Raw genomic sequence first — 21615 nt, 5'->3', positions numbered from 1 at the left:
TTTTAACCTAACAACTCTCAACAACAGACGCATCATGCATCAGCTCATTTTCCTCCACAAAATTTTAAATAATCTCATTGAAGCTCCTTTCGCCCTGTCACAGCTCGACTTCTACTTCCCCTCAAGCAAATTACGACCAAGAAGGCAACTCTTCAGCCTCCATCGTAATAGCGTACCATACCCTGTTCGATTGAGAAATATTGACCCTGGCAGACCTTGTCAGCTCCTTGCTCAGAAATGTGTAGGATAAGCATTCTACATTAAATGGTAAGAACACTGGCCTTTGGCAAGAGGTGACGAGAGGCCAAGCGAGTGTTTAAATACGTGCGCATGAGAGCGACACGAGGTCTTTTAATCTGGAATCAGCGGAGAAGCAGGAGCTACTGGTCTTATTTCTAAACCGAACAGGGTAAGCTAGTCTACACCCATTCTGCCATTTGCTTTGCTCTATTCAGTCTAGAAACGAATCATGAGTCTATTTTTATGAATAGTTAGATATTTGTACCTGCCCGTTCAGGGCTGTCTCTACCATCAACTAGTACTAATAGTACACCCCTATTTAAGATCCCCGCGTTCAGAGGAACGCTATGTTGTGGATTGATGCGGGCCTTTTCATTTTCTTTTGGAAATGAAAAGCGTCAAAGACTTGTTTTCTTAAACAGACATGAAAATTGAAAGGATAGGCATCGTTACGTGGTGAGATGCTTGGGATTTTCATCCATTTTACGGAATTGTGATGAAAATTAGAGCTACGTAGTGGAGTTGCAGAATTTTTTCATTTATTTCACTCTGAAATAAATGAAAATTGAAATTTGTTAAATAGTGACATGTCAGAATTGTTTTTTCTTCGCGAATCTTTATTTTTGGGGAAAGCTGCGTAGCACGCAGTTTTAATGTTAATGATGGTTAATGTCAATAATCAGCTTTAATTCAGTCCTTACCCACCACACCCACCCAATAGGCTAATCACCCGCAGCATTAAAGCACATTACAATGTGGAGGAAACGAAAATAGAATGTTTCCTTTGGTAGCCACGGGCAATGAGGCTACAGCTCTGCGCCATTGCTTCGTCGCGGTTTTCCGCGTCGATGCGATGTGGCATAAGGTACGTCCGTCATTCCGCGCGCCGGAAGGTTCGCTGTCGGACATTCGAGTGTCATATTCCGCCCGGAATTTGGCCAGCCCTGGCACGTCTACCGACGAGCCCTTGTCATTCCGCTCCTAGTAACGCCGTGGTTCGCTCGAACCCGGTACCTTTGGTCAGGCCCTGATGGCCATGACAGAACTACCACCTGGGAAATTATCATCAATTCCCAGGATTTTATCTAAATTTTGAAAGTGGCACTTGATTTTGATGACCCTTGTTTTTGCAGTAGTCTCTTGAACAATTTGGTATTTTTTTTTAACGTAAATTTTGTGCGTGACTTATGATATTTCGGCTATAAACGATACGACTCAATCACACCATGGTGTGTGTACTTAGTGGGTCACAGCAGAGAGTATTGCTGAAGTTAATTGTGTTTTTAATTAATTAAAGTCCTTTAAAGTTTCAATTTCATATATATTTTTAAAACAGACCGTAACTTGTTAATGATCCGAAAAGTAACGCCGTTTTGTGTTTATGTGTTTTAAGTTTAAACTGTTAAAGATTATCGCAAGGAGGATATTTAATTTTATCACGTATAGTTTTGAAATGCACAAGGATCAGTTGTCGACTCACTCGTAATTTAAAGTGACTGAAATCTCCTCGCCCCGAAGATGGGAGCCTTGGTACTAATAATTGTAGTGCAAATTGATAAGGAGATAGTCGAGAGAATACACGAGTCAGTCGCAGAGCATTTTTATTTTTACCTTGTTTAAGGAATATTTTTTTTTACTAAAGTAAAGTTAATATGTGAAAAAACGAAACGCTAATTATATTTCTAGGAATAGAGGAGCAATTATATGTCCGCTACTATACGCTGGCGTAAGTAGTAAGAGTGACGCTACCATTCGGTTAGAGTATAACCCGCTCGTTGATTCAATGTTCTAGCTAAGGATTAATAATAGGTGTTTTTAGTTGTACGCGCAGAAATACCGGTAGTGAAATATAAAAGAGTGCGCAAGTGTTTATATATATGTTTTAAGGAATAGAGGAGCAATGATGTCCGCTACTAAAGGTAGTAAGTGTGACGCTCCCTTCCATTAGTTTTAAGGTTATGTCTTCCCCTACGAATGAATTGTGTACACAGAGGTACCCGTAGCAAGAGGAATGACACTGTCATTGTAGCGCAATGACATAAGAATGACTTAGTCTGCATGACTTTTAGTTTGTTAAAACACCATAGTTAGGCGTAAGCCAACTTGTAATGAAAAGTAGAACGAGACGTAAGCGGTATTCAAGGCATGGAGTATTTCACATATTAACGAGATTTTTTTGTTATTATCCATATATTTATTGTCTCCTTCAGCTATTTATTAAAGGATAGCTTAATATTCCTCCTTTTGCGTTTTCTAGCTTTGAATTTTAAATACCTTAAATTTCATGTGTATTTATATTATGATATTTATATTTCAAGTTACGGCATTCCTTAATGTTTAAATAAACACTCTTCAGCATTATTCAACAGATTTCGTGTGGTTATTTAATCGCATCGCAAATCACTAAATAGCGATAAAAGTTAAAAGGGTTGTTTAAATTAAGGCAAAACTGGTTGTCATTTTTTTCATTAAATAACGATGAAGTATTGCGAATAGTATAATCAATCAAGCCTTCCCCTTAGGTATAATCACGTTTCATTCCGTCAGCTTACGATAGGTTTAAACACGCAAGTTTAATCTCTGCACCGAAAGCACGATTCATTCGTTGTTTTCCTTTTGTTCCTTCGAACTCAGGATATGTGCAGTCGCAAGACTCAAGTCCAGGATTTTCTTCCCACGCCAGATTTCCGTGCGGAAATTTTCACATTCGAGTTAGCGGAAGAAACATATCTTATTTCAGTCTCGGACAGAGAGAATTTGATGACACCTTTCTTTGTTGTAGATGAACTTTACACTCAGCTGGCGTCGACACTGAAATTCCTAGCCTCCCAACGAGGTGAGAATAAGAGTCTCTTCAAGGGCGCTTATTTAGGCATTTTTCTCGTTCCTTCAGAATTTTCAAAGTTTCCCGAATGAAATTTAATTACTTCTTACAGATTAATTTCATGTTAATCTTCGTAAAGTAGGTAATAGCGAGTAATTGTGCTTATATTTTAATCTCCCACACGTCATAGACTTTAGTTGAAGTAATATCATACGAAAGGAACGTGATTCCCAGGTTATTTGTAGGGGTGAGGAAATCGTTACTGTTATCCTATTACTAATTTGGAACTTCATTTTAACTGTTTATTTATGCTATACGTCAGGCGTATGCAAGCGCAAACCAACCTTGACTAGTGAGCGTTAACAGTGCGTCACTATGTCGCCCTGATTTATTCATCCATTTTTATGTATCTTTCGTAATTAATGATCTTAACGTCATTGGAGCCATGTCATTTACTCTTTTATTATATCTTAGTGATCCCGAATTTGCTTGTGGCTAGGTCCGTTTTAACAGCTGTGACGTTACCAGATTTTGGGTTAATTATTTTTTTCGTCAGTTCCTCATTTTTTACAATGCTTTGACATTTCTGACATGATATTAATGGATTTCGTCGGGTTATTTTTCTGATACCAGGGGATATATTTGATACCATCTACATATTACTTTTATATATTTATCAATATTTAATCCTAGATATTTTCGTTTATTTTATTGTATATTGATCATGTCCCAACAAAGGGCATTTTGTGCCATGTCATAACTTTAGTTTTATATTGCACATTATTTTATATTTTGGGAGAAGTCAGGGGCTATATATATACTTTAGTCAATATATACATATATTACTTTTGATGAAGTCATATTTTCATTTTAATGGTGTTCCAGTGTTAAGGCGTCAAATGACATTTTCTGCCTTTTATTTATTTAGCCTTCATTCAAACTTTGTTTTATAATTTATATCACTTATTGGGCAGTTTATTTTATGTTAGTTTCCTTATCTTTACTCATGATTTTCACTTGCCTATAAAAGACGATTACTTTACACATTTTTTATACATTTTAAATATTGAATGACTGAGAGCAATGTAGTTTTTCCAATGTCTTACCTGTTTCCTACCCTGTTCGGGAATTCCACGAGTTCAAGGAATCTCGAAAGTAGTCCAGCGATTTTTTTTGAGGCCGGAAGAAGAACGCATTCCTGAAGGCTTTGGAGCTCACCAGCCTCCTTTGGTTTTCAGCGGTGTATGTCACGTAGCAGCACCGAAAATCCTATTCCAAGTGACATCCCAGGATCGGAACAGCGTCAGAAAGATAAGAAGAAATGTCATCTTACAGAGCAAACCCCCCCCCCCCCACCACCACGACTCTAACCCCCCTTAAGAAGAAGCATGAACATCTTTCATGTACATCGTCCCCTTTTGCTCTGTAAGGCCAGGCAGTGTATTTCACCACATATTGGAACTTTCCGGTTACAGTCAACGACCCAAATGTGTTGAGACCCACCCCTGTGGATCAGCAACCTGCCAGGCCACCTGTGAACAGTTTCATCCTACCAGTGGCCATATTTACTGTTCCCCTTCTTGGAGTGTTCGCAGCACGGTACACCTTCCGTTTTCACATGCAACCAGCGTACGAAATGTGTCGCCATTCGATGTGTGCCGGAAATATGCAATGGCGTCTGCTGTGAACTTTCGGGGGCCTATCATAAATACCCCCCAGTGTTCGCCATTGGACAATGCATATTTTGGGGCTTGGAAACGCTACTTGGAGTGGCTTCCCATGGACTATCCTGTGTTCACCTGCCCCACGGCCAACGTCTTTTCATCTGACCTTTGCTGAACAGTATTCCAGAACTTTCCACACCGGGATTCGAATCCGGTCCCCCAGTGCAATTGTGATCGGTCAAGGAACGTGTATGTCCCGGAACAGTGCTTCGTACCCCAGGACTCCGGGGTTTGAGTGTATTTGGATTGCCCTGCCTTTTGATTTCTCAGGTCATAGTGTGCTACGAACGTCAGTGAAAACATCATCTTCAAATATTTTTTTTTAATCTTCGTGTGGTTGTGCGCAGTCCAGTGGAGCTTGGTGGTTACCATGGTCTTTTTGCTCTCGCTTCGAACTGTCATCCTGGTGAGGCAGAAAATTGCGAGCATGCGGCATTAAAGTTTCTCACGGATTACGTTCTGTGCTTATTTAGCACTTGTTCAGAAGCAAGTCGCATGTATCGCGTTACGATGCAGTGTGTTGAACTTTCCGCTGACTCCACGAACCTGCGAACAACACTTTATATCGCATGTTGACCAACCGTCAGCATTGTTGATTACGAAAGACTCTTCCAGCGTGTGGCTAATGAAAACAAAAGACTTTCTTTCAGCATTCAAGCTTGAGCTTAATTCTGTTCCATTTAATTTTCGGTGAAGGGTCTCCGACATTTTTTTATTATTTTATTTTATTTTATGTAACCTTTTTTTTTTTTCATGTAATAAACAAAAACCTTTTAAATGTTGGTGAATGGCAGAAGGTTCAATTTAAACTTTAACGATTACAATTTCAATTTTGGGAAATTGTCTTGCAAGAGGGAGTGTCGTACCATACCCTGTTCGATTGAGAAATATTGACCCTGGCAGACCTTGTCAGCTCCTTGCTCAGAAATGTGTAGGATAAGCATTCTACAGGAAATGTTAAGAACACTGGCCTTTGGCAAGAGGTGACGAGAGCCCAAGCGAGTGTTTAAATACGTGCGCATGAGAGCGACACGAGGTCTTTTAATCTGGAATCAGCGGAGAAGCAGGAGCTACTGGTCTTATTTCTAAACCGAACAGGGTAAGCTAGTCTACACCCATTCTGCCATTTGCATTGCTCACTTCAGTCTAGAAACGAATCATGAGTCTATTTTTATGAATAGTTAGATATTTGTACCTGCCCGTTCAGGGCTGTCTCTACCATCAACTAGTACTAATAGTACACCCCTATTTAAGATCCCCGCGTTCAGAGGAATGCTACGATAGAACCAACGCTCTGACAATATCCCCAATTTGGAATATGTGTAAAACATTTAATGATACCATCAAAAGTGAAAACAGTGTGGACTTATTTTGCCCGACCGCAGTTTTGAAAAGGAATATACTAAAATTACATGTATATATACTACATTCATCTGTACAATATTTCAATAATGTTATCACAAAATTATTGTATAATGAATGCCATTAATGGGTAATATACCTGTTGCGTTCAATTTCTGAAATAAATAAATAAATAAAGATGAGTGTGGCACGGTGGTGTCACAGAGAAGGCAAGAAGATGCAGCACACGGTATGAAATCAGATGAGAAAGATTTGTGGCAGTTGTTCAAAATATGAAACGCATTTTCTTTTGTGCGTAATCGCGATACGAAGGTATACAGTGAAACCTTGATTTTACATTTTTCAGGGGACCAAGCTGAAGAAACTTAAGATGCAGGAAAATGTAAAATCAGGGTTCCACTGTACACGTTAAAAAGATGCCAAGAGCTGATGTTTGCAGTGTTCCATAATATAAATAGAACAGTGGTTCCTTCAATGAACGTTTTTAGTTGCTACTGGTCAGCCATGGAGAACAGAAAGAGGAAAATTTACATGCTTCACCAGAAAGGAAAATTTGTATGGGAAATGGATGCTAACCCATGTAAAGCTAAAACTGAAATAGCTGCAGATCTAGGCATCATTTATACCACACTTTGCTCAGTCATTAGTAAAAGAAATGCTATTTTGAACGAATTTTTAAAATTTGGTAGTACATCAACAAAATGCAGCCATCAGCATGAGGGAAGATAAGCATATTTGGAAAATGCACTTCTTACCTGTGTATTTAAGAATCATACTACAAAATTATTCCTGAAATTTATATGCCCCAGATACCAAGTTTTTAAGCCCTTGTTTGTCTGTAATGATGTCATCAAAATGGTGGTTATGACAACAATTCTATTCCTGAAACCTGTTACTTCATTGCAGTTATTTATCATTCATGGCATCTTGTTTTCACATAACTTGAAGTTTACAACTGTATTATGATAATGAGAAATTAAAAAGACCCACTTTATCACATAATATTACATATGGCAGCTATGTTTGGGGTTAAACCCTATGTTTTAAAGGTTCCAGAACTCAACGGTGGCATTAAACATTGTGTCAGAGCAAGCCCATGAAATACGTAATAATAGTTCACTTTTTGACGATCTGTAAATATATAGGGTGGTTCAAATGTCTTATACCATACAACAACTGCATTATTAGTGCAAATGGCAAAAAATGGAAAGAGGAAAATTGTTAGAAATATGTAAAAAAGTAAAAAAAAAAAGTAAAGTGTTCCCCTGTGCATAGCACCATGCCATGAAGTCGTATAGGGGGTGTGGGGGTAACGTCCCACACTTTCTTGATCCGGTCGTGAGTGGGGGTGATGTGATCAGCATCACGCCCCTGACCACCTTTACCCCCCAGGGTTTCCCCCAGGTACCCATGTTATTCGACACTGGGTGGGCGCCGAGGCCGCTTCCGTTAGAAAAGTTCCCAGATTTGAACCGGCCGGGGATCGAACCCGGGACCTTTAGCATGGTAGTCAGACGTGTTACCGACTGAGCTACCGCCGCCACTATATGTTAGAAATATGAGGTTTTAAATATAATGTGCTTAAATTTTCAACATAGCATGCACTGTTCTGTCTTTACACTGGTATGAGCCCTGATGAGAATGGGAATTGCCTTGTTGCCACATACTTCATCCTTAATGCGGGCATTTACTTTACTTTAGCGCAACACCGTATTGTACTAGGTAAATTGAGAGTGACTGCACATAATTAGAGGCAAAGTAAGAATTGTGTGTGTGTACAGAAACACATGCACACAACTACAAAACATGTAATTGTAGCTAATGTGTTCTGAAATAGAGGTTGTAAATTAGGGCACAATAATATGAACAAAGGGTAAAATTTCGAAACAGAAGGGGGTCTTAATTTTTTCCCTTGCCATCAGGGTAGATCACCAGAAAAATATGTTTGTGCACAGACAACATGACATTGCCTGACCACATGTTGCTGCATCAACCCAAGACCTTCTTCAACGATTCCACTGGGAAGTGTTTGATGACCCTCCCTACATCCCAGACCTGGCACTGTGACTTCCCCTATTTTCCGGGCGATGAAGAAGTGATTGGGAGGACGGTGCTTCCACACCAATGTGGACCTTCGGTAGACAGGCGGCACTTTTCTTTGCAGATGGTATTGGAAAGCTGGTTCATCGGTACGATAGTTGTCTGAATCTTCTTGGTGATTACGTTGAAAAGTAGATTATATGTGCACGTAACTTGTGCCAATAAACGCATTTTGCTATTCACTGTGGTTATGATTTCATGCCCTATCGGAGGTTGAAAAAAAAATAGCCCTCGTATTATAATGCTATATAGCTCAAACATGTTTTTTATTAGTAATGTTTTACTTTTATTTACAGCATTCACACATTTTTTACCCATTTTAAATCAGGGAACGCCGGGCATATTGGCATTCAATAATTCTTCGCCACTGACAGCTGGGGACCTTAACCTCTGGTGTTACAAACAGCATTTCTGTACCTGCTTCATCAAGAAGTTGTCTAAGTGTACTATCCTTTTGACATCAAGGCACAGACCGTCTAGTACTATCCGCATTGCATTTACACTGACTTCCCTCGTAAACCCTCCATGCTTCTCTCATCCACCTTCGAGATGTCCTCCTCCATCACCGTGCTGTGGTCCTGGAAGGCTGCTGTCACAACGGATACTGTGGTTACATTGCTGATGAGGTACATGGGACCTTCCTCGCTGCCTCACAATTTCTTGTTATATTCTAGCACAAGCTCTTTCACGTCACTAAACTGCGGTTCCTGCACTCTGATAACTAGATATTGACTGTGGTCAAAGTAGAGCATCATCATCTTCTTCCCTTGGAAAATGAGAGCTTGTTAATGATGATGAATTGCCAAAGAATGGACATCGATTTTGGTTTTATTTTTAAGACCGGGTTTTGCACAGATAGAACCTGCAGTTTGACTTGGATATGAACCACTATATGCGTCCACCATGCACCAAAAACTGGGATTTCGAAATTACAAGGTGGCGAAATCACCAGTATGCCATCGGGGAGACCTTTATATTGACTCTCTTATGTTTTTTTTGTAATAATTCTCAGATGCCTGCACAAAATACAATACAAAAATGAGTCCACAAAATTCCTTTTAGTGCTATCGATAACCAAACAGGTGTGCAAGTCTTCGACTTGATGTGGTGCCCTCCAACTTCTTGAATAAGTAGGTACAGAAATGTTGTTTAACACCAGAGGTTGCCCAGTTGTCCAGAGTATCGCCTTAATGGGACTAAAGCTTGGTTATGGATACCGACACCCTCTATGCCACTGGTCCTTTGACTGTGTGCAAGAGGCATCTGGAGGATAAATATCGTAATGATGGAAGATAGGCATCCTGCAACACCCAAAATATCATATTTTTTATGTTTTTCTGCTGGTTTTGACCTTGCTGCTTCATTCCTTTTGACGACCGGTACCAGATGTCTTTGCTTATTCACTGGGACACACAAATTACTCAATATGGCGAACCTAGGGCACGGAAGGCAAAACCTTCCAAATCGTCAATATTTTTGTTATTAACGGTTTGCGCCAACACAAGATGTTGTCTCAGCACAAACATAATTTTGTGGTGATCTACCCTGATGCAAAGGGAAAAAAATTAAGACACCTTTTGTTTCGAAATTTTACCCTTTTGTCAATATCATAATGCACAACCTCTATTTCAGAAAACGTTAGCTACAATTGCATGTTTTGTAGTTGTGTGTGTGCACGTGTTTCTATACACATGCACACAAAAATTTCTTTGCCTCTTTATGTGCCATTATATAAAGTAAATGCCCCCATTAAGGATGAAGTACGTATGCAGCAACAAGTGAACAAGGCAATTCCCATTATCATCATGGCTCATACCAGTGTACAGCCTGAATGGTGCATGCTACGTTAAAAATTCAAGCGCATTATATTTAAAACCTCATGTTTCCAACAACTTTCACCCTCTTTCTGTGTTTTGCCATTTGCACTAATAACGCAGTTGTCCTATGGTATCGGACTCTTGAACCACCCTATATATTTACAGATCGTCAAAAAGTGAACTATTATTACGTATTTCATGGGCTTGCTCTGACACAATGTTTAATGCCACCGTTGAGTTCTGGAACCTCCAAAACATAGGGTTTGATCCCAAGCATAGCTCAAAGGGTTATTTTTAGCCTTTTTGTGACCATAGCCACCATATGTAATATTATTCGATAACAAGTGTGTTATCATAATACTATTTTTATTTATTTATTTTAATTGAAACACAACAGGCGCATGCCTAATTACAGTGTTCAATATGGGATGACACTATTACATAAACAAGAACATAACTAAGAAAATTAACAAGAAATATGAATGACGCAATATACATTTTACTTTTAAGAACAATTGTGAGAAATTAACTATTAGATTATAGAAGCAAAGGGAACACAGAGATAAAACAATAATAAATGATGCTAAACTATTGGATATAACCTTACAAGCTGAATGAAAACCAAAATTCAATGAACAAAACAAAACATACAGAGATTCAGCGAATAGATCTAATGTTACAATTACATTTAAGTAGGTCTACACTTGGATTATTCTTAGAAACTGAATTAAATAACTTGCACATTCTCCTCATGGGTTCAGCTTCGGTCATTTTGGTTCTTCCAAGGGGGATTTGAAAGAGATCAGTTCTGGGCCTTAAGATACAGTTTGGCACATAAAAAATTAAATTCGACAATTTTACCATTGATAAGCTTGGAGAGAAAAGTTATTTGACTTGTTTGTCTCCTTTCGTCAAGTGACGGAATATTAAAGATTTCGCTTAATATGTTGCTAGGAGTGAGTTTTGGATATGTACCATCAAGTTTAAATAGTAGATATGTGAGAAATTTATTTTGAAGCTTTTCTAATTTTTCGATATCTTTCTTGAGTTGCGGGTTCCAAACAAGAGAAGCATATTCGAGTTTAGATCTGACGAGCGTATAATACAGCAAGAGAAATGGTTCCTTTTTTCTAAATTGATTACCCATTCTCATTACAAATCCCAAATTTCTGTGAGCTTCACTTAAAATGCGGGCAATATGTGATTGGAATGTTAACTTTTGGTCAAAAGTAACCCCTAGGTCGGTAACGATATTCTCACTTTGTACTAACACATTAGAAATAGTGTATGAATGTTGAATAGGGTGTCTGTTGTGGGTGAATGAACAAGTTTACATTTCTTTAGGTTTAGGCTGACTTTATTAATTTCACACCATTGAAGCAAGTTATTCAGCTCTTCATGTAATATTGTAGTCATCAGCGTTTTCGATATTTTTATATATTTTAACATCATCAGCAAAGATTAATGTCTCAGATTTTGTGAGTATTTCAGGCAAATCGTTTATAAAAATTAAATATAGCAAGGGACCTAGGTTCGACCATAAACTCCAAGTTATGTGGAAATAAGATAGAAATAATAGAATTGTTGTCATGACCACCATTTTGATTTGTCATTACAGACAAACGAGGGCTTAAAAACTTGGGGTCTGGGTTCAGGAATTAATGTAGTATCCAAACCCCCAAAGGGAATGCTCTCTGCCAGAAGACTACCAATTTTCCTTGCTGTCCAAGCACACTAATCATTTTATCATACAAAGAACTGTTTCACTGCTAACACACTTTCAAAAAGTATTCCAGATTTCTAGTGATTTGCATTTTAATCATGATGTGAATATAAAGTTCCTGTCACTTGGCCGATGTTTGTAAGATATTTGTAATCTATTTGAGTTGTTAAAGAAAAGGTAGACTTTTTTTACATACACAGAAATTATTTATCTATGTATGAAATATATTACTCTACAGTCTGGCATATGGAACACACAAATCATTGAAAAGTTTGTTTTTTAACTGAAAAATAAGGGGTATTGCATAAAAATGTACTTTTTAAAATGCAACGACATAATACTAAATTTTATTTTGCAAAGGAATCAAACATATCAACTACATCCTTACCCATTGCCATTTGCAAAATATGCACAGTAAATGTCGTGTTTTGAAAATTACATCGTACAGGTGACCACCATTTCTTTGTTGACACTCGGACAATCTTCGATGGAAATCGTCCATGGCCTGTTCCAACATATGAAGCCTGTCGGTTTCTGCTTGAATACACTTTCCGTAGCTTCAAAGTTCTTCACTCACATCCAGATAGTGATTGCATTTAGGCGATGGAATGACATCATCTCTCCCGAGAATAAAACATTTAATGTTTTAATTAGGGATGTGCCGAAGCCAATTACAGATGTATGAAAATCGGCCGAAATTGACACATCGGCATCGGTATCGGAATCGGCAAAACTCCGATATTTAAACCGGTACAGATTATACTAGAGTTTTTACCTTCTACGTTTTATATTCTAGTTTTGTAAGATTTATTGAAAATTTGGTTATGATTCGTCATTATTGTAGAGTTTTTGTAATAAAATTATTGCAAACTCATTCAGAGGATCTACCTAACTATAAATCGGAAATAAAACAGTACATTGCTGAACCAGGATCTGCTGTTGTATTGGAAATTCAAAAATGAATATTCAAACCTGAAGCAAGTCCTGACAAAATACTTGGGCATACCTGCTGCATCAGTATTCAGTGATTGAGTGTTCAGTGTTGCTGAACAGATTTGCGATAAGAGAAGAAGTAGGTTACTTCCTGAAGTGCTTCCAAATCTTGTATTTCTGAAGTTGAATCTGGCAGAACAGGAATTCATTTTGCATTTCAAAGAACTGCTTGTGTACTAATTGTAAAATATCTTGAGAATCCATGTTCTTCTTAAAGGTTCACATAACCACCTTTTGTAGATGCAAATGTACATTCGCATCTCTTGAGAATATATATGTATACATATGATATGCAATAGAAATGTACATAGCAAATTTATGTTTGTCATGCTGAAAATAACATCCCCTTTCTGTTTAATAATCTTATGTATCAGAATCGGTTAAATATCGGCATCGGTTCCAAAAATTATCGGTGAGTACATCGGCATCGGTAAATTTTCAGCTTCGTCACATCTCTAGTTTTAATGGTTAATGATCTCGTCTCGCAGCTGCAGCAGTGTCACCATTTTTTTTAATGCTCTCACAGCTAAAGCACGTTGAGCTCTGATCCAGTGATCCATGTCTGTAAGTGGCGTACATTGGTGCAAATGATAAGAGTTGGCAACACTGTTACAAATAGTCTCCCAATGAGAACAAAATATATATATATGTGCCACACCCTTTACATTTCATACACTCTTCAGGAACAGACGTTGTTGATAGTATATACATTAGAATGAGTTGATAGTATATACATTAGAATGATAGGAGCATATCCCAACAATCATCTCTTCTTCCAAAATTTGATTTTTGGTATGAGTGGGTCATTCCTTGTTCAAGAATGGACAATGCAACATCTCCTGTGTAGGCGGCCCCCGTGGCAGAGTGTTTATCACATCGTGCTGCGATGCCAGGGGTCCTGGGTTCGAATCCCAGCCTGGACATGGATGTTTGTGAGTGTCCATTGATCAATTTCATCACTTATCCTCATTTTCGCAAATTAGCCAAAAGTGGCACAAAAAGCTAGAAATGGACACACAAGTTTCCGATCCTTGTATCTTAAGATAAGAACATACGTACATGAGTGTTTTGGTATTATGGATCTGCTTTTAATCATGTGTAATGAGAATCTTAGTTAGAGAACTCCATTTTCTATTTTCATTAATATAAAACTAAGGTAGCAAAGTCCTGATTTTGTGAATATGTACTACACTCTAGTGCCAGGGAAAAATATTATAAAATGTACCCTACATTTTGAGCATCATATAGCTTTCACTAAGATAATATGACATTCAGTTGGGGAAACAAAATCACATGGAAATTTTTTTGTCTTGAGAGAATATATTTATTACTCAACAGTTTAGTATGTGGAAGACACCGAAAAGAAAAATAAAAAAATGCATTCCAATTTTGATGCAAAGGGATGTGATCAACTGTAATCATTGTAATCTTTAAAAGGTATTTTTGAACCAAAATACACATCATTTACTAACATTTTAAAGTAATATGCAATATATTATTTACTGTGAATGATAATGTTGTAAGTTTTGAGGCAGTGTGGCATTCCTTTTGTTTTTAGAGATCTGCTAACCTTTTATTTTAATATTTGTGTACCTTATCACATTTTCTTTTAAACAAGGTGGCTACTCACAGGGAATTCCAGGAATTATGCATGGATTATTTGCTCCGGAATTATGCATGCATTCTGTGTGAATTTTTCTCCGGGGATGTGAAAAATGTCAACTTTTATTAAGCCAAATCCCATTGAATTTATACATATTTATAAATGCCCTGAGGCAATTTTTTAGCAGTTTCTTAACTTTTATTTTTATCGATGAGAAATTTTTTTCTCAATCTGTTTACTTTGTTAATGTTCTTTGCAGAACAATCTACCAGACTGAAAATTAGTTAAATTTTAGTTTGAAATTCTTATACAATTAACAATTTTTCGTAGATTAGTATATCGTGTAACATTTTGTGACTTGTGTTTGTAGATGAATTTCAAGTCTCAAAATGTGAAATGGTAAATGTAAAGTCTGCACCATAAATTAAGTATTTTAAGTGTGTGTGTATATATATATATATATATATATATAATATAATATAATATATATAATTGAATTAGAATTTTTTGATGCATTGAAATCACACAGATCCTTTATTTTGTTAATATATTTGTGTGGGATGATAGGTGGTAATATGTAAGGTTGCAGTCGAGAAAACCCTTGAATTTTTGGAAAGTTCACCTTGAAAGCTGGGAATTATGCTTGAATTTTATCTTGATCCTAGAGTGGCCACCCAGAAAAATGTCCTATGTCATTATCCCATTCAATTGTAGTAGCTCTTGAAGAAACTGGAGCAGGGGTATGCTATACAATAACAAAGAAGAAATTCTTGTTTTTCCCCAGATTGGGGAAATCAAGGTGGATTGATTTAAATCACTTTAAATAAATAATTTATTGAATGATGTACATGAGGATTTTGTAGATATCAGATTCACTTTTGGTGAAAGTACATAATCTCGTAATCATTTAATGGTATTTATTAAGCTCTAAGAAAGGAAACAAAATATATGTACTGATGGGGTGAAGCTCATACGAAAGGAAATGTAATATGTAAACTGTTAACATATTTAAATTTTTATAGGCAAAAAAGTAAACATTTTGTGTAGAAAAATATACAAAATACTAATCATGTTAAACCGTAAATAGTGCCATTATCATTAAACTGTAAATACACATGGCAGCTGATATATTGCAAACTATCATTTAAAAAATTGCCAAAATTCAACTACAAATACTATAAAAAATATTTGAAGTTACAATTATGGAGAACATCCAGAATGTTTTATTTTCACTGGAAGAAATGCTACTAAAATTGTTATAGTTTCATGAACACACTCAACAAACATTTCTATAGTAGCTTCATATATACAGTATCAGAGACAGAAAAATGTATATTTACATGATCGTCTAAAATATTTTTTTTCAAATAAAAATCATGGTGGGGAAATGTTTGTCATTTTCCATGCACATCCGGGATGTACAAAGTAATGTAAAAAGAAAGTAAGAATAAATTCCATGTTATAACGAGATATTTGTACTGTATGTGTCATGTAATAATTCTCATATTCCAGACATGCGTCCAAGAGAAGCAGTGACAGGACCTGAAGCCAATCAAGTAACTGGTGCTGTAGCTTCAAATTTAGGAAGAATAAGTGAGTCGCCTCCCCTTTCTCCAAGTGTTTCTGGGCCATACATCCCCATCAGCGAGTGCATTTCAGGTAGACCCTTAACATCAAATGGCCTCTTTGGAAGTGGGGTTTTGCAAGGATTTTCATCAATGCATAATATTCCCAGCGATGTTCGTTTAACACTTAGAAACTTGAACTCACCGGTAGCTGATCTAAGCAGTCTAATGGGACAAATGTCCCTCCCCCATCCACCACAAAAACAGTACTCGGAGTTTGTTGATGTTGTTCGTGAATTCTATGATAAACCACGTAAATTACATATTCCTGATTTTGAAGAATGTAGTGATGCTTCTCCACTTCATAGTCCAACCACTGACGTCGAGAGTGTATTTACTGACGACGAGTCATTGTCGCACTTACCTTCCGTAAACTGGAATACTTTCCCAAGGGAAGCAGCATCAGATGGAGACAGTCATTGTGTTGGACGCCCTTCAGATAGTTCCGAAGTGGGTTCTTTTTCAGAGATCGAAGGTCTGACAATCGCCAAAAAGTTTGGTAAAATTAACGTCACTGATTCAACCGGAAGCAACAGTGCACATAGTGAACAAAAGAAATGTACGTTAGAGAGCAGTAAATTAATCCCTTCAAATGCAGGAGTGAACTGTCCTGTAGTTGCTCCACCTCGACCACCAAAGCCTTTGCATTTAATAGAAATGCCGTCGCACAATTATTCAAATGTAGATATGTCACAGATTCCCAACCCTAACGTAGGGATGGCCAAAGACCAGTCGAATGCTGAAGGTGTTTTACAAATTCCTAACTCTCCAAGTGGAAGTATCAGTGATAGTCGTCAAATTCCTGAATGTGGACGACCTACGAACGCTAGTGAATCTTTATCAGATTGTGATTCTTTCCCTTATTCCCCCAAAGATGGTTATTCTTCAAGCACACTCTCCAAGACTCAAGCTCCATGCATAGTTGACGAAATGTACGACTTTCCCAGATCCCATCAGCAAGGATCGACGGATTTAAAATCTGGACGACATTGTTACACTAATGCTGCACCAACCCAGGTGAACGGCGTCATCTTCAGATATGATTTTCAGGTTCCGTTGCCAGCAGACATTCCCGACATCACCAGTGGGGAACCAAATTCTCCCAAGTCCGAAACGAGTTCAGTGTCTTCGCCAACAGTCATGTACTCTAATCTGCCTAGTCCATTTAGAGTGGCCACACAGGAAGGAAAGGATGGAGGTTCCGATGTGTCTGTGCCACCTTTAGTGAACCGCGACCTGAAACCTGGACGCAAGGAATCCAATTCTAGTGAACCGTCACCGGGGCCATTGAGTGGAATGCAAGTCAGTCCTCTTCCGCCAACTGTAGACCGTACCTTAAAGCCACAAAGGAAGTTTGAAGAGTCGTTACAACTAGAAGGTAAACTATCTCTCACATATCTTTTCCTCAATATACAAGTGAGAATCAAATTAAAACTTAAATTTGTTTTTGTTTCTTATCTAGTATATTTCTGTTTGTAGGGTTGCACAAGTTTGTTGCATTTTAGCACAGACCTATTGATCATCTACATATATTTTCTAGTTTGAGTTAGTGCCTGTTAGAGTTGGAAGTGGTAGGGGAAAATTTTAGGCTTTTTTCCCAAAAGTGTTTAAAATCAATGAAAATACATTTTTCTTCCACACTCATATCTAAATTTTGAACCTGGAATTCGTAGCTAGACATAAGCAGTAGTTGCAAAAATGCCGGCTTTTTTGAATGGATGGTTTTATTCAAGTGGTACCTTCATAGTTCAGTAGGCTTATTAAATATATCTACATAGTACGTATATACACACCCACATTACTCAGAGTAGTTTTGTATATATTTTGTAAATAGAATCTAATTCTATACTAACATAATTTTCAATGTTTGAATTTGGCATAGGAAGTAAAAAGAAAAGAAGAGAGGTAGAAAATATTGCTACATCTTTTACCACACTTATCAAATGTACCCTCAGTCATATAGTTTTTGCTTTCAAAAATCTATTATCAAACACCTTTACATTTGTATGTAGCATAAAATATTTGTAATCTGGCTTTCAAGTCTATCATATATTGATGTAATAGCTGCTAAACCTGGTCATGGAGCAAACTTTGTGTCGTGGTTCTCAACTGTTGTGCAGTGACGGCGCCAGCCTGATATAAGTGGGGGGCTCCAGATTTCCTTTTCTAATTCTCAGGGGGCTAAGATGGGCGTAACTTGGGACCTAACTTTTGGAGCAGCTGGGGGGGGAGGGGGGGGCAGAATCGAAAATTTTTCCATTGCATTATAAAAGTGTCCAGGACTATTTTGCTAAATAACTGTTACCTTCAAGACAATAGTTAGAGCACTCATCCTCTAGTTAACAACTGATTTGCTGGATACTAGAAAAATGTTCTTTCACATCCAGCTGTTGATGGGGTATGCACACTGCAATTTGCAACAAAAGCTTTCCTTTAATTTAGAAATTAGGTGACCAAGAACTGGAAAATGGATCTTAACTTTAATATCCTCTTCACATGCATCTCTTTTGCTTCCACATGCTGGAATCCAAATAGGGTACTATGACAGTACTGCAGAAATTATTTTTTAACCTCACAAATGATAATTATTTAATAGGCTATGTAGGCCTACGCTTAGGCCCACGAGCATTACAATTGGCCAAGCATGCTGATTTTTTGCACCGTATTGCAGCATTTAGATGTTTGCATTTATATTCACATCTTACGTGCTAATTGGGACAAGATCCACAGCTTGTAGAGAAATGACGTCCTGGTTCGTGAATATCTGGAACTTTTCCGTTCCTTTTCGCCACAGATGGCAACAGACTGTTCCGGTACGTTTAATTTTTGTATATATTTTACTACATTTTTATTTTTAACAGTTGGGCTGAAAAGTTCGTAGGCTAACATAGTAAAAAATATTTTTTTGACAAAATTCGATTTTATTATTCAATATAGTTGCCTTTGAGGGCGATACAACGATTATAGCGGTCATACAATTTTTCGATGCCATTTTTATAGTACGATTTCTTTTTAGCCTCAAAATAGGCCTCAGTTTCGGCGATTACCTCTTCATCAGTGCTAAATTTCTTTCCAGCGAGCATTCTTTTTAGGTCTGCAAACAGGAAAAAGTCACTGGGGGCCAGATCTGGAGAATATGGTGGATGGGGAAGCAATTCGTAGTCTAATTCATATAATTTTGCCATCGTTTTCATTGATTTGTGACACGGTGCATTGTCTTGATGAAACAGCACTTTTTTGCACAGCTTTCGCATGTTCAAATATTCATGCACAATATGTCCAACACGTTCCTTTGATATTTTTAAAGTCTCAGCTATCTCGATCAACTTCACTTTATGATCATTTAAAATTATTTTGTGGACTTTTTTGATGTTTTCGTCGGTAACAGCCTCTTTGGGGCGTCCACTGCGTGCATCGTCTTCGATGCTCATTTCGCCTCGTTTAAATTTAGCAAACCACTTCTCAACGGTTGATTTTCCTGGTGCAGAGTCCGAATAATGTTTATCAAGCCAAGCCTTGGCTTCAACAGTATTTTTTTTCACCAAAAAGCAATGCTTTATTAACACATGAAATTCTTTTTTATCCATTTTTTCACAATAACAAAAGCTGCTTCACTCACAATGCTATATCTCACGAACTAATTATCCGACAGCTGTGAAATTTATACACGTATCTTTTGAAGGTTAGTACTAAGTAAAAATCACATGGATTTAATTCTAGTAACGCCATCTATGAGTCAGCCTATGAACTTTTCAGCCCAACTGTTAGTGTGAATTTTAATATTAGCCTAACCATTATTAACAGAAACAGAAAAAGAAAAACAACAACATGTTAATGAAAGTAAAGTTTTCAGTTTCGTGAAAATTTCTATTTTGAGCCCTGGCTTAATGAAATGTGCCTCCACCAGGGATCGAACCCTGGACCACTTTGTTACAAGGCAGCAGTCTTATAACTATACTATCAGCGTGGGAAACTCAATTTTAACATTTCCAGTTCTTAGTACTTATAAAAGAGGTTGATTCCTTAACTTCACATTTCTCCGTCTGGCATATTTCCAACGATAAGGTTATACATAACTATGACACGAATGAGAGAACATTGCTAACACTCATATTGCTGGTACTCGAATGAGCAACTAACAAACAGAAGTGAAACTTGACAGTTCCTTAGATGTTGAACACCCTCCTACTTATAAAAATTAATTTTTCGCATCTGTTAGGTCTATTCCTAAAAATAGTGATTCAATTTATAGGGACAAATAATTATTCACATTTAGTTTTATATGCACATATTCTTCGTTACCGTTTGAACTTCCAACCAAAGAACAATCTCTCAGCCGCTGAATACATCCACCAACCCACCTACCATAGCAAGCAGGCAGCAGAGTATCATGTCAATTTAGTAGCAAGTAAGCAACTCATGATTGGCCAAATGGAAATTTTGTAATCGAAAAAATGAAGCAAGAAAACATCGAGTTTTTCTTATTTTTGGTCGAAAAATCTGGGGGGCTGAGGTCAGCCCCCCTGTAGCAACATCCCTGCCATTGTGAGACCAGACCACGATTTTATAAAAGTCGATGCTCTGATGAAAATTGTTATCCCTTTCTAATTTTTTTAAACTTTATACATTAACCCTTCGAGTACCAAGGTAAAAATGTTACGTAAAGTACCAAGACTGGGTCATTTTGACCCAGGCACTATTTTTTAAAAATACATTTAGTTGGATGCTGAAAGTTATAATTGGGATGTACAATAAACAAAACAATGTGCCTGATTGTATCATGTATTACAATACATGTTATATACGTAGGAAAATACAATAATATGTATTGTCTATATCAAAGTAAATAAGCACATACACATTTAGTGTGGACACAAAAGATGCAATTTTTAATGTACTCTATTAATAGCAGTTTTCATTCAAACAATACTTGAAATATAATAATTCAAAGTTAAAAATATAAACATACAAATAAGATGTCTCTCTTAGAAGAAACTGACATCACATATTCCATTCTGATTACACTTGACAGTTCTTGCAGAGCAGTTCGCTGATATAGTGTGCTTTGCATACAGACTTATATATTGGTATTTTATATACTAGGGATGTGACGAAGCTGAAAATTTACCGATGCCTATGTACTCACCGATAATTTTTGGGACCGATACCGATGCCGATATTTAACCGATTCCGATACATAAGATTATTAAACAGAAAGGGGATGTTATTTTCAGCATGAAAAAAAATGCTATGTACATTTCTATTGCATATCATATGTATATACATATATATTCTCAAGAGATGCGAATGTACATTTGCATCTACAAAATGTTATGTGAAACTTTAAGAAGAACATGGATTCTCAAAAGATGAAACATTAGTACACAAGCAGTTCTTTGAAATACAAAATGAATTCCTGTTCTGCCAGATTTAACTTTAGAAACACGAGATTTGGAAGCACTTCAGGAAGGAACCTACTTCTTCTCTTATCTCAAATCTGTTCAGCAACACTGAACACTCAATCACTGAATACTGATGCAGCAGGTATGCCCAAGTATTTTGTCAGGACTTGCTTCAGGTTTGAATATTCATTTTTGAATTTCC

The 21615-nt window shown here is 37.2% G+C and overlaps 1 protein-coding gene across 1 annotated transcript in view; it reads left to right on the top strand.

The window, feature by feature from the left end:
* Positions 1–21615, top strand: part of dos (daughter of sevenless) — a 73259-nt gene that overhangs the window by 25782 nt on the left and 25862 nt on the right. Inside the window, exon 4 of the mRNA XM_083124231.1 lies at positions 15899–17389. Coding sequence (XP_082980357.1) covers positions 15899–17389 — 1491 coding nt within the window. The remainder of the gene's footprint in view (positions 1–15898; positions 17390–21615) is intronic.

The sequence above is a fragment of the Lepisma saccharinum genome, chromosome 6 (assembly GCF_977018435.1).
Source record: "Lepisma saccharinum chromosome 6, izLepSacc3.1, whole genome shotgun sequence".
In the NCBI taxonomy this organism is placed as follows: Eukaryota; Metazoa; Arthropoda; class Insecta; order Zygentoma; family Lepismatidae; genus Lepisma; species Lepisma saccharinum.
This window is presented reverse-complemented; position numbering and strand designations above follow the sequence as displayed.